The 14,401-nt window shown below is 43.2% G+C and overlaps 1 protein-coding gene across 1 annotated transcript in view; it reads left to right on the top strand.

Moving 5' to 3' along the window:
- The window catches only part of SYN3 (synapsin III), a 941,464-nt gene that overhangs the window by 892,120 nt on the left and 34,943 nt on the right, over window positions 1-14,401 (top strand). Inside the window, exon 11 of the mRNA XM_069227930.1 lies at window positions 12,579-12,713. Within this exon, the coding sequence (XP_069084031.1) occupies window positions 12,579-12,713 (135 nt within the window). The remainder of the gene's footprint in view (window positions 1-12,578; window positions 12,714-14,401) is intronic.

The raw sequence follows: 14,401 nt of genomic DNA, 5'->3' as shown, positions 1-14,401 counted from the left end.
GGGTCTGCCACCCTAGATGTTCAGTTAGAGTAATACCCAAATAGGCAAAGGTGTGCACTCTCTCAAGCAGAATCCCTGCAAGTTTTGAGCTAGCCCTAGATGAATGGCCCGGGTTTAATATCATGAAAACAGTCTTCCCCGCATGAATTTCTAGGCCCCACTCTTTACAACATTTCTCAAAGCTGTCCAGGAGCTTTTCTAGGTACATAGGGAACTTTAAGAGAAGAAGGGTGTTGTCGGCGAAAATGAGGGCTGGGATCCTCATGTTCGCCAACTTTGGAGCGTCATTATCATCCTGCTCCAAGAATCCAATGAGACCATTAATGTATAGTGAAAATAACTTGGGGCCAGTACGCATCCCTGCCTAACCCCTCTGCTTACAGCGAACAGGTCTGTCAGCTCGCCGGCCTGTCCACAGCTGCCCTGTGCAAAGTTATTATTATGCAACCTCTCGATGATATCTTGGAGATAGCTGGGTACCCCCATTTCTTGCAAGACTCGCCATATGGACGGCCTGGGTACTTGGTCGAAAGCGGAACGGAGGTCCACAAACATGACATACAGGTGACCGCCCCCAAAATAACTACTTTCCTGTACAAAATCTGGAGCCTAAATACCTGATCAATCATGCCTGTAGCCTCCCGAAAACTCGCCTGCAATGGGGGGCCGACTGTCCTTTTCTGTCATCCATTTCTGCAGTCTACCTAATATAACTCTGTAGGAAAGTACCATCTTGCCTGGCATGTTACCCCCATTTTTCACTGTATATATGTTGTTTTAGTTGTATGTGTCACTGGGACCCTGTCATCCAGGGCCCCAGTGCTCATAAGTGTGCCTGAATGTGTTACCTGTGTAGTGACTAACTGTCTCACTCAGGATCTGCTAACCAGAACCTCAGTGGTTATGCTCTCTCATTTCTTTCCAAATTGTCACTAACAGGCTAGTGACCAATTTTACCAATTTACATTGGCTTACTGGAACACCCTTATAATTCCCTAGTATATGGTACTGAGGTACCCAGGGTATTGGGGTTCCAGGAGATCCCTATGGGCTGCAGCATTTCTTTTGCCACCCATAGGGAGCTCTGACAATTCTTACACAGGCCTGCCACTGCAGCCTGAGTGAAACAACGTCCACGTTATTTCACAGCCATTTTACACTGCACTTAAGTAACTTATAAGTCACCTATATGTCTAACCTTTACCTGGTAAAGGTTAGGTGCAAAGTTACTTAGTGTGAGGGCACCCTGGCACTAGCCAAGGTGCCCCCACATTGTTCAGGGCCAATTCCCCGGACTTTGTGAGTGCGGGGACACCATTACACGCGTGCACTACATATAGGTCACTACCTATATGTAGCTTCACAATGGTAACTCCGAATATGGCCATGTAACATGTCTATGATCATGGAATTGCCCCCTCTATGCCATCCTGGCATAGTTGGCACAATCCCATGATCCCAGTGGTCTGTAGCACAGACCCTGGTACTGCCAAACTGCCTTTCCTGGGGTTTCACTGCAGCTGCTGCTGCCAACCCCTCAGACAGGTTTCTGCCCTCCTGGGGTCAAGCCAGGCTTGTCCCAGGATGGCAGAACAAAAGACTTCCTCTGAGAGAGGGTGTTACACCCTCTCCCTTTGGAAAATGGTGTGAAGGCAGGGGAGGAGTAGCCTCCCCCAGCCTCTGGAAATGCTTTCTTGGGCACAGATGTGCCCAATTCTGCATAAGCCAGTCTACACCGGTTCAGGGGACCCCTTAGCCCTGCTCTGGCGCGAAACTGGACAAAGGAAAGGGGAGTGACCACTCCCCTGACCTGCACCTCCCCTGGGAGGTGTCCAGAGCTCCTCCAGTGAGCTCCAGACCTCTGCCATCTTGGAAACAGAGGTGCTGCTGGCACACTGGACTACTCTGAGTGGCCAGTGCCACCAGTTGACGTCAGAGACTCCTTCTGATAGGCTCCTTCAGGTGTTGCTAGCCTATCCTCTCTCCTAAGTAGCCAAACCCTCTTTTCTGGCTATTTAGGGTCTCTGTCTCTGGGGAAACTTTAGATAACGAATGCAAGAGCTCATCCGAGTTCCTCTGCATCTCTCTCTTCACCTTCTGCCAAGGAATCGACTGCTGACCGCGCTGGAAGCCTGCAAACCTGCAACATAGTAGCAAAGACGACTACTGCAACTCTGTAACGCTGATCCTGCCGCCTTCTCGACTGTTTTCCTGGTGGTGCATGCTGTGGGGGTAGTCTGCCTCCTCTCTGCACTAGAAGCTCCGAAGAAATCTCCCGTGGGTCGACGGAATCGTCCCCCTGCAACCGCAGGCACCAAAAAGCTGCATTACCGGTCCCTTGGGTCTCCTCTCAGCACGACGAGCGAGGTCCCTCGAATCCAGCAACTGTGTCCAAGTGACCCCCACAGTCCAGTGACTCTTCAGTCCAAGTTTGGTGGAGGTAAGTCCTTGCCTCCCCACGCCAGACTGCATTGCTGGGAACCGTGACTTTTGCAGCTACTCCAGCCCCTGTGCACTTCCGGCGGAAATCCTTTGTGCACAGCCAAGCCTGGGTCCTCGGCACTCTAACCTGCATTGCACGACTTTCTAAGTTGGTCTCCGGCGACGTGGGACTCCTTTGTGCAACTTCGGGTGAGCACCGTTTCACGCATCCTCGTAGTGCCTGTTTCTGGCACTTCTCCGGGTGCTACCTGCTGCTGAGAGGGCTCCTTGTCTTGCTCGACGTCCCCTCTGTCTCCTGACGCAATTTGCGACATCCTGGTCCTTCCTGGGCCACAGCAGCGTCCAAAAACACTAACCGCACGATTTGCAGCTAGCAAGGCTTGCTGGCGGTCTTTCGGCGGGAAAACACTTCTGCACGACTCTCCACGGCGTGAGGGATCCGTCCTCCAAAGGGGAAGTCTCTAGCCCTTGTTGTTCCTGCAGAAACCTTAGCTTCTCCTGTCCAGTAGAAGCTTCTTTGCACCTACAGCTGGCATTTCCTGGGCATCTGCCCATCTCCGACTTGCTTGTGACTTTTGGACTTGGTCCCCTTGTTCCACAGGTACCCTCGACTGGAAATCCATTGTTGTTGCATTGCTGGTTTGTGTCTTTCCTGCAGAATTCCCCTATCACTACTTCTATGTCCTTTGGGGAACTTTAGTGCACTTTGCACTCACTTTTCAGGATCTTGGGGTGGGCTATTTTTCTAACCCTCACTATTTTCTAATAGTCCCAGCGACCCTCTACAAGGTCACATAGGTTTGGGGTCCATTCGTGGTTCGCATTCCACTTTTGGAGTATATGGTTTGTGTTGCCCCTATCCCTATGTGTCCCCATTGCATCCTATTGTAACTATACATTGTTTGCACTGTTTTCTAAGACTATACTGCATATTTTTGGTATTGTGTATATATATCTTGTGTATATTTCCTATCCTCTCACTGAGGGTACACTCTGAGATACTTTGGCATATTGTCATAAAAATAAAGTACCTTTATTTTTAGTATAACTGTGTATTGTGTTTTCTTATGTTATTGTGCATATGACACTAAGTGGTACTGTAGGAGCTTCACTCGTCTCCTAGTTCAGCCTAAGCTGCTCTGCTAAGCTACCATTATCTATTAGCCTATGCTGCTAGACACCCTATACACTAATAAGGGATAACTGGGCCTGGTGCAAGGTGCAAGTACCCCTTGGTGCTCACTACAAGCCAGTCCAGCCTCCTACAAACTCCACAAAAAAGCCTTTGTGAGCTATCAAGAAGACTGACAGGTCTGTAATTAACTGGATTTTCACGAACACCCAGGTCGGGGGCAATGGAGCTCCTTTCAAAACAGCAGTAAACAGGGTTGAGAAGTAAGAACTCCATATATCAATCTCGCTCTTATTTAAGTCCCCTGGAATTTTATAAAATCCCGGCCCTTTATTAGGTATAATGCCCTTAATGGCAACGGATACTTCCTGGACCGTGATTTTATAGCCATACAGGGAAGGCCCGGGAGCAGGGGAGTCAAACTGGGCATCCTCTACACATGCAACCACCTCCCTTGTAATCAATAGTGGTAACTGTCCCAAGGCCCCCAGCCTTACCATATCACTCGTAGCAACTATAGGTACTCTTGGATGCACATATAGGCTTGAGAAATGCGCAACCCAGTTACTAGCTGAAATATTGGTGTCAATCGGCCAAAGCCCTTCCCTACCTCCAAAGGATACCAAATTCCAGAAGGCATGATGGTCTTTCTGCTTGGCAGCTACCAACAGGCCCTCCCACCTCACCCTCTGCCAGTCCATTTTTGCTAAGTAGACAACCTTTTCATGGGCTCTCCTTGCAGCTTACATCAATAATCTATCTTTAGACTTTATGGCTTTGACCAGAGAAGCCTTGGCTTCACTACAAAATGTGTTGTACCAGGTCACTGGACACATCCTGTTGGCCTTTCGCCCCACCTCAACCCAAAAAAGGTTTCTCATTTTATTGAACATCCCATTATGAATCTGTGATTTGCCTCAGCTGACCATCAGAACTTCCTGCCACAAAGGGAGACATCATCCCCTCCATAATATCAGCCACCAACCAGTAAATCTGGCCAATAGTCTTCAGAGAGTTTTTAATTCTACTTTTAACAAAGTATTTTGTTAGCCTATTACTTAATTGCGAGAATGGGCAATAGATAGAAAGCTTGTCCTACTAAACCAAACCGGATTTACACAAGGAGTAGGAACAGAAACTAACATATTAGCATTAGCATTGTTAATGGACAAACAAACCGATAAGAAGTTACCAATGTACCTTTGCTTTGTCGATTTTAAGTCAGCCTTCGACTCAGTGAATCATAATCTATTGTGGAGGAAACGTATAGCATTGGGTATTCCGTCCGGTCTACTCAACACTATCCAGTTCCTGTACATTGATACTTGGGTGAGGCTACGGATAGGGAATGGGTCTGTCTTGTCAAGAAAAATAAAGACCTTCCAAGGACTGAAACAAGGCTGTGTCCTGGCACCCTATCTGTTTAATTTGTTCCTAGCAGACCTTTTGCACAAACTAAAAGTAGTAAACTCACATGCACCGAGATTAGGCCCGACGTCCATATCTAATCAGCCAAACACAGATCAGACTACAAAGATTAGTGGGAAGGTTATCAAATAATTCAAAGGAAAATGGTCTTATAGTAAATTTAGAAAAGTCCAAGGTAATGGAATGCAGCCGGAGGATAAATAAAAAGCATAGATGGTTCATGAATGTAGAACAGGTGGAGTTAGTCCAATCCTATTGTTATCTGGGAGTACGGTTCGATGAACGGGGATGCTTTACCCACATAGGGAGGACTTAAAAAGGAAAGGTTTATCACTGTGCATAGCCCTCTCAACTCTAAAAAAAACCTTTAATGGTCCAAGTATTTTACCATTATTAAGGGTGATATCAGCTAAATTGGCACCTAGCTTAACTTATGGCAGTGTTGCACTGCGTGGGCGCGACAAAGCATGTCTAAACACAAGTATAACAAGAACATATAAACAGATATTTGGCTTACCTCCAAACACATCGCCAACTCAAATACACTTGGAGTTCGGGCTAATAAACCAGACTATTGCTAGAAAAGGGGTCTCCACAAAAACCTGGTACAGAATAAAAACAAACAAGAGGAATGACCTATGCCAGGTTTTGTGGCAAGTACTTCATAGAAATAGTGAGCATCCCACAGCGCTCTATTTGGATGTAGCAATAAAGTAATTAGGGTTGCATGAAAGTTGGGAAAGTAACCTAGCTGTAGCATGTTTTAAAAGAATAGTAAACAGTAAAATGAAGATGCTATCCTTATTGAAAGATAAAAAAACACTATCGGAAAGATCACATGCATGGGGAGTGTGAAATGATTACAAGTTCCTCCGACACCAGCTCTATTTTGAAGTAGGCTGGTCCCCTGCCCTAAAAACAGAATTTTTGCATTTTCGATTAGGGAAGTTGCCAGGTGACAACAAAGATTACACAAGGGGGAAGGTGAGCTCAAATGAGAGTTGTAGATTATGCAATCATGGGAAGAGGAATCTGATACACCTCATATGTCTGTGCCCAGCCTTAGTGCAAGAAAGAAAATGCTTGCTAAAATCACTTTTTAATCAACGTGCTGTATAGACATGCAGACAAGCAGTAATAGCATGCCTTAAACCAGGCGACCTAATCTTAAAATCCAGTATGGTGAAATTTTTCAAGAGGGCAGAGAAGAAAGTTTTAGGAAATGTGTGAACAAAATTATGAGGCCAAGAGCGGGACAATACCACACAATGAAATATGAATTAATCACCTTAAGGGTACCAATAAAGACTGAGACCATGGGTAAAATCTGCCTTCTAAACTGTATCTTCCCTTTAGAGTCATAATATTTATGCATTTTATATGGTAAGACTGTGATTTTATATTTGGTAGCAAATGGCATATTTTTTTAAGAATCATAATATTTATGCATTTTATATGGCAAGACTGTGATTTTATATTTTGGTAACAAATGGCACATTTGTGTAATGGTTTTTATTAACTGTACAATAAAGGTTATTCATTCATTCATTCATACTGGGCTGACTGGCGGAAAAAAAGGTTTCCACCGGTCAGCCCAGTTGAAAATGAGCAGAAGCATTGGACTTGGCTCCACATGGAGCCGAGTCCAATGCCGTCGCACAGGGGGCCTCCCTAGCACCCTCGGAATGTGCTATGTTGAACCGCCATGAAAACGCTGGCAGAGAACATGGTTGTAATCAGCAGGGCAATGCTGACTTCAGCACCGCCCTGGCTGATCACTGCCAAGACTACCGTCATCCCATCGGGATCAGAGATCCTGGCGGAGACGGCGGTCCAACCGCTAGACTTGTAATGTCGGTAATATCCTCAGTAGGCCTTGGTAGCCTAGCTATAACCACCTTCTTCATTAAAGAAAGGAAGGATAGAATTATTTTTCCAAGTGAAAAGTACAGGAAAAGGTGACCACCACCACCTGAGCATCCATCGGCAGAGAAAAATTAAACTTCTTCCCCATACTTTTAATAGATTGAAAGTAGTTGACACAGTTCAAAATCAGGTGCTCAAAAGGAGGAGTGCGAGAGATGGGCATTTCCTCAAGTAAATGGCTTAAGTGCTTTTAGCCTTGCTCAGGATATGGAAATCACCATATAAGCCCCCATACAGTACAGTACAGTACTCTCCCATCACGTTTCCCTCCTTTGTGGTCCACATGAAGGATTGTGTAATTCAACAGAGTGGCTTCAACTAGTCTGGATCATGAGCAATATTTGAGCATCTCTAGTCAGTAAAATATTGAGATTTAAAAAAATCTAAAATAAGATTTGTGATTTCAAAAGTATTCTTAAGTATTGAGTGGACATTCAGTAATGCTGCTCTGGGGAGATCTCCCTTATGGGGGAATGTGGCACACGAAATACATGTAACACAAAATAAAACCAACATTTCTCCATACAGAAAGGTATTTTAAATTAAAAAAAATAGTTTTCTTGTCCACAAATACTAGATTTACATTGTTAGTAAATATATATTTGATTTTCAAACCTTGATTTGTCATTTTCACCAAGATCTCACCTGTACCTTTGTTACACGTGACAGATCCCGCTTTTTATGCCTATTTTTTGTCATTGTGTGTGTTGTCAAGCATAAGTTTTGTTCTGGAAGAGTCTCCTTCCAGAACAAAATAGTATGCTTAGACACAGTTAAACAATTTTCCCACTTCGTATGTGTGCCGTACAGTGTACCACCCACTCAAAGTTGGATAGATTTGAGAAAGGAAAACGTTTCTTAACCTTTACACCTGCCTCATGGAAGCATAACTTTTTTGTCACAAATCCCTGCCCACTAATGTTAGTAAATAACCATGGGTTGCCGCACGGAAATGGCCATGTACCATCCATGGTACATCTCATTAATGAAAAGTAATGAAAAGCAACACATATTGCTACTTTGCTTACCATAGGCTACTTTTCAACGAAAATCAGGATTTGCAGTGGAATTAAATCCCAGTACAACATAAGACACAAACCTGGTGCAAAGTGTTAGCAAATGTCCTCCTTAGGTCCAGAATTATCAAGCCAATTATGTCACCCAAGCCAATACAGAGACATCGTAAAGGTTTCAATAATATTTACAAAGCCACAAAAGGTGTGCTTTGCACTCCCTTGCGTGGCTTTGTAAAGAAATGTGACGCATTGCAGCTTCTAGCACTACATTATGTTACATTTCAAGTTGGCAAGAGTTCTATGGGTGAAGCAGGGGCATTCCCATGTATCCACCCATGGATTTCGGCAAATTCCCTTATTTATAAAAGCTAATAAACCTGGGAATGCTGCATAATGCTACATCTTCCCCAGTGAGGAGGAATATTTTTATTTCCCCTCGTTATTTCCTCTCCTCGTTATTTCCTCTTTCTAGGTGTGCACACATAGAAAGAGGAAAATGCCTCTAAGAGTTGTTGTTGAGCAGTCAGGTGCCTCTCCTGTACAAAAACAATCCTTCCTATTACACAGGCACCCTTGCACTAAAGTGCAAAGGTGTCTGTCTTTGCACTAGCAGCACACAGTGCACCACCGCAAGGAAAGAGCAAAAATGCTCCATAGCTTTGTAAATATGGGGCATTTCTGCTCTCTCCCTTTCACGTAACACAGCACATTAACTCTGCTCGCTGTGCTGCGTTGCGTGAAAGATTAGTTAGCATACCCTTTAGTGTTTAAACCCAAATGCAGGTAAAATAACCCACAATAATGGACTCCTGTGATACATCTACTTTTTCTCCAGGGGTTTTCAGACATATTTGTTTCACAATTTCATTTTTGTTTTATGTAGTTTTTCACAGAGATGTTTTCATATTTTTTATTTTTTCCATGCTGGGTTTAAAAATGTTTGTGATTGTCTGTCTTTTTTTACACAATTTGAGACTCGAAGAATCACAATCTTTCTAGGCTGCATGCTGACTAACCACTGATGCTGCATATTTCTCACTACGTGCCTCACATGGGTGTTAATGTAAATATGATATGTTCACCAATCATTGTACTCGCTTTTCCCCATCCCCAAACAGTGATTCCTCCTTTTTCTTATGTACACCTCAACGCTTGCTACCCTCATTAATTTCACCAGCCTTTAGAAAGCCCCGGGCCTGCGCAATAGGAAGGGGCGAAACACGTCCTGGATGGTGTGTTTTCTTCCAAACCTGGCTCAAGCTTAGATCCAGCAACCTTTATTCAATATTAAAGAGGTGATTCTGGAACACAACAATGCATCGGATATACGATTCTCCATTCGGAGTATGATCACAGGTATTATTAAGTCCGATTGGAACTTTGATCTCTTTATTTTCTAGTGGGAAATAGATTCTTCCACTTACCGAGGCCAGTCGGGAAAACTAGACTCTTAACCCAATCATAAAGGGTACATGATGCCCAGAACAAACCCGACATCCCTCGACATACTTGCTCAAGGTGTGTAGGCTGGTGATGGTGGCCTAACAACAACATCTCTCCCTTTGTAATACTGTCAGTAGGACTGTGTAAAGAACACAACCATGAATAAACATTTCACAGTCACTCCACCCCTGGGTTTATTTGTGCTGAAAGGAACTGTTCTTGACATCAGGTAATAGCCTTAATTTTCATACGGGGAAGTTGGGGAATGAGCGGAGTGTAGATTCCTTCGTCCACTTCACAGATCAGTGTCTAGGCTGCACCTCTCAAATGGGTTGCATGAATTTGTTGGTATTTGTATTGTACAAACGGAGCATAGGAGCTCCCACTTGCCCGCTGACAGGTGGCGTCACTGAAAACTGCGGACTCCCCCACCTGCTCCCATGCCTTTCAGAATCCTTTGAGAACTAACTGCCAGTTTATTGTCAGACTTAAGGACCTTTTTATGGTTCCTGCCAAGTGCACTAAGCATTCCACCTGATGTTTATCCCTTTCAATTGGGCGATGGATTGATGTCCATGGGTATTAGAGTGATTGGTCCCTGCTTTCCACGCAGCTCCCTCCTCTCTGTTCAGACACATCACCAAAGAGAACGTTAGAGACTAACTTGTCACAAGTAGATATTCGCTAGAAGGCCTTTGATTACAGCATATCCTCATGCTTTTTACTAGAGAGCCAGGAATATCTCTCTCTGCAAGTCATGCATTGTCCTGGGTTTGTGTGCATGCACTCTCTTTCACTGCCTCCATGTGCTTCCTTTAGCATTGTCAATTGCACGAGGCGCTCTGTAGGCGAGCACAGAATCTGCTTTTACTGTGATTCTCTTTATAATCCCAGTCCCCTGATATACCTCAGTGAAAAAATTGTTGTCCAAAGATATTAATTTTTGATTTGTGTTCTTGGATCATTAGAGAAGTAATTTAGCTTTGGTAGACACTGCTGATCCGGGCTGAAATTTTCTGGATGACATTTAAAAAAATGGCAGATGTGTTGCAGTGATGATGTAATATTTGAGGAACCATGAGACCTATATACTTCATTTTGGTGTCAAAACGGGTTTTGGGGGTCAAATAGTCTTAAAGAGACGAAACATAACTCCTCAGAGCAACCCTTCCACCATTTTCCGAAATGGTGGCTATAACAGAGGAAGAAGAGACATATATAGAATTGAAACAAATAATAATGGTTTTAAATCCTTTTATATATACACCAAACAATGTTTATGATCTGATTATGAAAATGAAAAAAAATAGTTAGCACTCCTGTTTTAGACACATTAGGCATTGGGTTTGGTTGTCGTCGCTTTCTCAGAAGACTCAGATGCTTGTTGTGATTTATTGGTTTCTGCTATTTTTGATGATTTTTTTTCCAGGCTTTTTTCCATTGCATACGACTTGTGGTGCTTGTTGTTACATTGATAAAATATTTGATCCTCTTCACCCATCAGTTTCAATCTTTTGTGAACTACGTCTTATTGTATTTCTGCATCATCTCCAACTCTCTTCTGTCCAACCGCAGATAATGTTAGCTTTTCTTTCGGATTAGCTTGGCATATGGCACATTTTTCTTTGTTGAAGGAGTCCTCAGATTTTGTAGTTAGCAACACGCTGTCAGGAGGCAAAGATCCTCTGCTACTACCTTTGAATTAATGGAAAATCTGAAACAAAAATAATATTAAAATAAATTACCAGTATGGTGGCTAAAACACATTATAGAGCCGCCTTTTTGGAAAATGGCAGACGGGTTGCTCTGAGGAGTTGATTTCTGGCTCTATAAGACTACTTGACACAAAACCTATTTTGACACCAAAATTAAGTATATAGGTCTCATGATTCCTGAAATATTACATCATCACTGCAACACATCCAATATGTTTTAAAATGTAGTCCAGAAAAAATCGACCTGGATTAGCAATGTCTAGCCAAGGTAAATTACTACTCTAATGATACAGAAACACAAATCAAAAATGAAAATCTCTTGACAACAATTTTTTTACGAAGGTATATCAAGGTTCCAGGACTATTATAGGTCATGGATAGTCCAAGATTTGTGTTAGCGAGCATGCACTCTCTTTCATTGCCCCATGCTTCCTTTGACATCATCAATTGCACTCTGCTCTCTATCGGCAAGCATTTAATTTGCTTTCACTATGTTTCTCTTTACAGGTCATGAACGGCTCCCTAAATGTGACTGTAATTGTTATTGTATTTATAACACATGGGATTCTGTAATACCTGTATAAACAGCAGTATCTAATTTCTTTATAATTGTCACCAAGTCGCAGTCAGAACTCGATTATTACAAGGTTATTACAGTCAGGTTCCGGTCACAATGCCTGCTGCGAGAGCTAGCAGCCGAGGTGGAAGGTAGGTCAGGTCACGGAGCAGAATTGAAGCAGCTGTTTGATGCAAAGGAAAGGGAACTTTGCTTTTCTTTCTTTTGCTCTCTGTTAATAGCTTACAATGACAAGCAGAGACAATATGTTTATTTTTTGAACTCCTTAGATAGAGAAAAGCTAGAATCTTTCTGCATGTTTCTGCTCATTCCAAGCTACTGTACCTTTTTCTTTTTTTTTTATTCACTCGTATCAAACTTTTTCTAATATCTGTTTCCAATAACTATCCTGAGGTTTTTGATGTGTTTAATTTTGCACGAGAAGTTTTATTTTTATTCTTCATGTTTTCAAACATGCTCGCTCTTTCATATAAAAGAGCTATGCACCAAGGTTTTAAGTGGTTTGTGGGAAAGGTGATGGTGTTGCCATGTGTTATATGGGATAAAGTACCTTCTGACTTACATGATATAAATACTGCAAGTCGCCTCAGAGTTCCATAACCTTATAAAGGAACTCTGTGACTTGCAGTATCCTTATAATATACGGCAGGGGGGTACTTTATCCCTTATACATAGCGCTTACTACCCCTGACAAGGCGGTGAAACGCTTTTTGGCGAGTACCAGAAATCAAAGGTGGATTAGTGATGGATTAGTAGAAGGAAATATACATTGCTGTAGTTTCTATTAGAGAGCATGTGCTCCCTTTCACTGCCCCCAGTGCTCCCTTTGACATCATGAGTAGACCGTGCACTCTGTCGGCGAGCACAGAATCTTCATTCACTGTGTTTCTCCTTTGCAGGTCATGGATAGCTCCATGCCTCTTATTGGAGAGCATATCGAGGAAGACCGACAGCTGGTGGCTGACTTGGTGATCAACAAAATGACACAACTGTTGGTTGGTGGGACATCCATCCCCACTACGTTGATGCCTGTGGTGAGTACCAGCGATATAAAAGAGCCCAGCTTATGAACATGGCAGCATTCAGGTGTGGTGATGCAGCATATATCATGATCATGCAATCGGTACTTGAAGAGAGATAAATGGGCAATTGTTTCCTAAAATGGGCTCGAAACAAGGTGTAGAAAGTGTTCTTGTTTTTTGGCCTTTTGTCGTGTATATCTGTTTTTAACGTGAACCGCCTCCTCGGTGGGTTCAGTACTTTGGTAGTATGAGCTGCGACACTCAGGCACTGTGGCCTGTTATGGGACTAGCCACAAATCATATGCTATAATCTGTAGGGAAGGAGATTTCGAAATCCCTGAGACATCTTGATTAGAACATCTGATGATCTGACAAAGAAGTTGTTGAAACTTGCAAAGTGCATGCAGTCTACCCAGTGTCTTCATAGGGATATTTGTGGGCCTGGGCAAGATATACTTTGGGGTCCCCTTATGGGAACAACTTTGAAGTTTAGGACACATTTACAGCTAATTCAAGCCCTCATGATGCCAAACAATATTGAATTCAACTTTCAGAAAAGGGGTCACACATAAACACCTGAAATATGTGTTGCTCAGTGTACCGAAAATCATTAGGATGGCACTATGTAGAGAGAGGGGTAGAAGTAGTCAGTCAGCCGGGAAGTGGTTGAGGTGAAGAAAAAGACAAAGGTGAGATGAAGAGTGAGAAAAGTCACTTGTCAAAGGTCCACCGTGGAAGGAGGGGGCTCTGGACAATTGCCCACTTTGCCCAGCCCTTAAAACATCTATTATTATCACTTCTGCATGCAGTTCATGGTTGGTTTATTCAAAAAGGTATCAAAATTGCAAACAGTTACTGCCACAAAAAGAAAATAAGATGGACATTTCAATATGACTGAAGAACAGCACAAACTTCAATTTAGAAAATACGATGTGAAATACAGGTGGGTACTTTAAAGCCTCTAAGTGAGCAAAACGCCTGAATACATTTAAGAGTATAAAAGGCAGTTTTGCTCATGCCTGTTTGAGTTTTATAAAGTGCTTTGCTTCCTCCCGCTGTTTCTTAAAATTGCTGAAGGTTTGGCAAAAACTCGAAATTGCGCAAGGATGGGGCACGTTTTGATCCGATGAGGAAAGGAACTGTGTGTGATGTTCGTCTTGCATGCTGTTGGCATTCTGCACCCATGGAATACATCTACTCATGTCAGATGGGGCATTCACTGCTTGTGATATACATGTTCTCTCAGTATGGTGCACTCTTGGTATACACCTGCAGTATGGTGCACACTTGAGATGTACTTGCTGTGTTAGTATGGTGCACTCTTCTGATACTTGTGGCCTGTTAGTGTTCTTGCGATGCATGTGTTCTCTTAGTATGGTGCACACTTGTGATATCTGTGGCCTGTTAGTGTTCTTGCGATGCATATGTTCTCTTAGTATGGTGCACTCTTCTGATACTTGTGGCCTGTTAGTGTTCTCGCAATGCATGTGTTCTCTTAGTATGGTGCACAGTTGTGATACCTGTGGCCTGTTATTGTACTTGGGATGCATATGTTCTCTCAGTATGGTGCACTCTTGGTATACACCTGCAGTATGGTGCACACTTGAGATGTACTTGCTGTGTTAGTATGGTGCACTCTTGTGATACCTGTGGCCTGGTAGTGTTCTTGCGATGCATGTGTTCTCTTAGTATGGTGCACA

This window comes from Pleurodeles waltl, chromosome 4_1 (genome assembly GCF_031143425.1).
Source record: "Pleurodeles waltl isolate 20211129_DDA chromosome 4_1, aPleWal1.hap1.20221129, whole genome shotgun sequence".
NCBI classification, from domain to species: Eukaryota; Metazoa; Chordata; class Amphibia; order Caudata; family Salamandridae; genus Pleurodeles; species Pleurodeles waltl.
The sequence above is the reverse complement of the archived record's forward strand: the minus strand, read 5'-3'. Positions and strand labels throughout refer to the sequence as shown.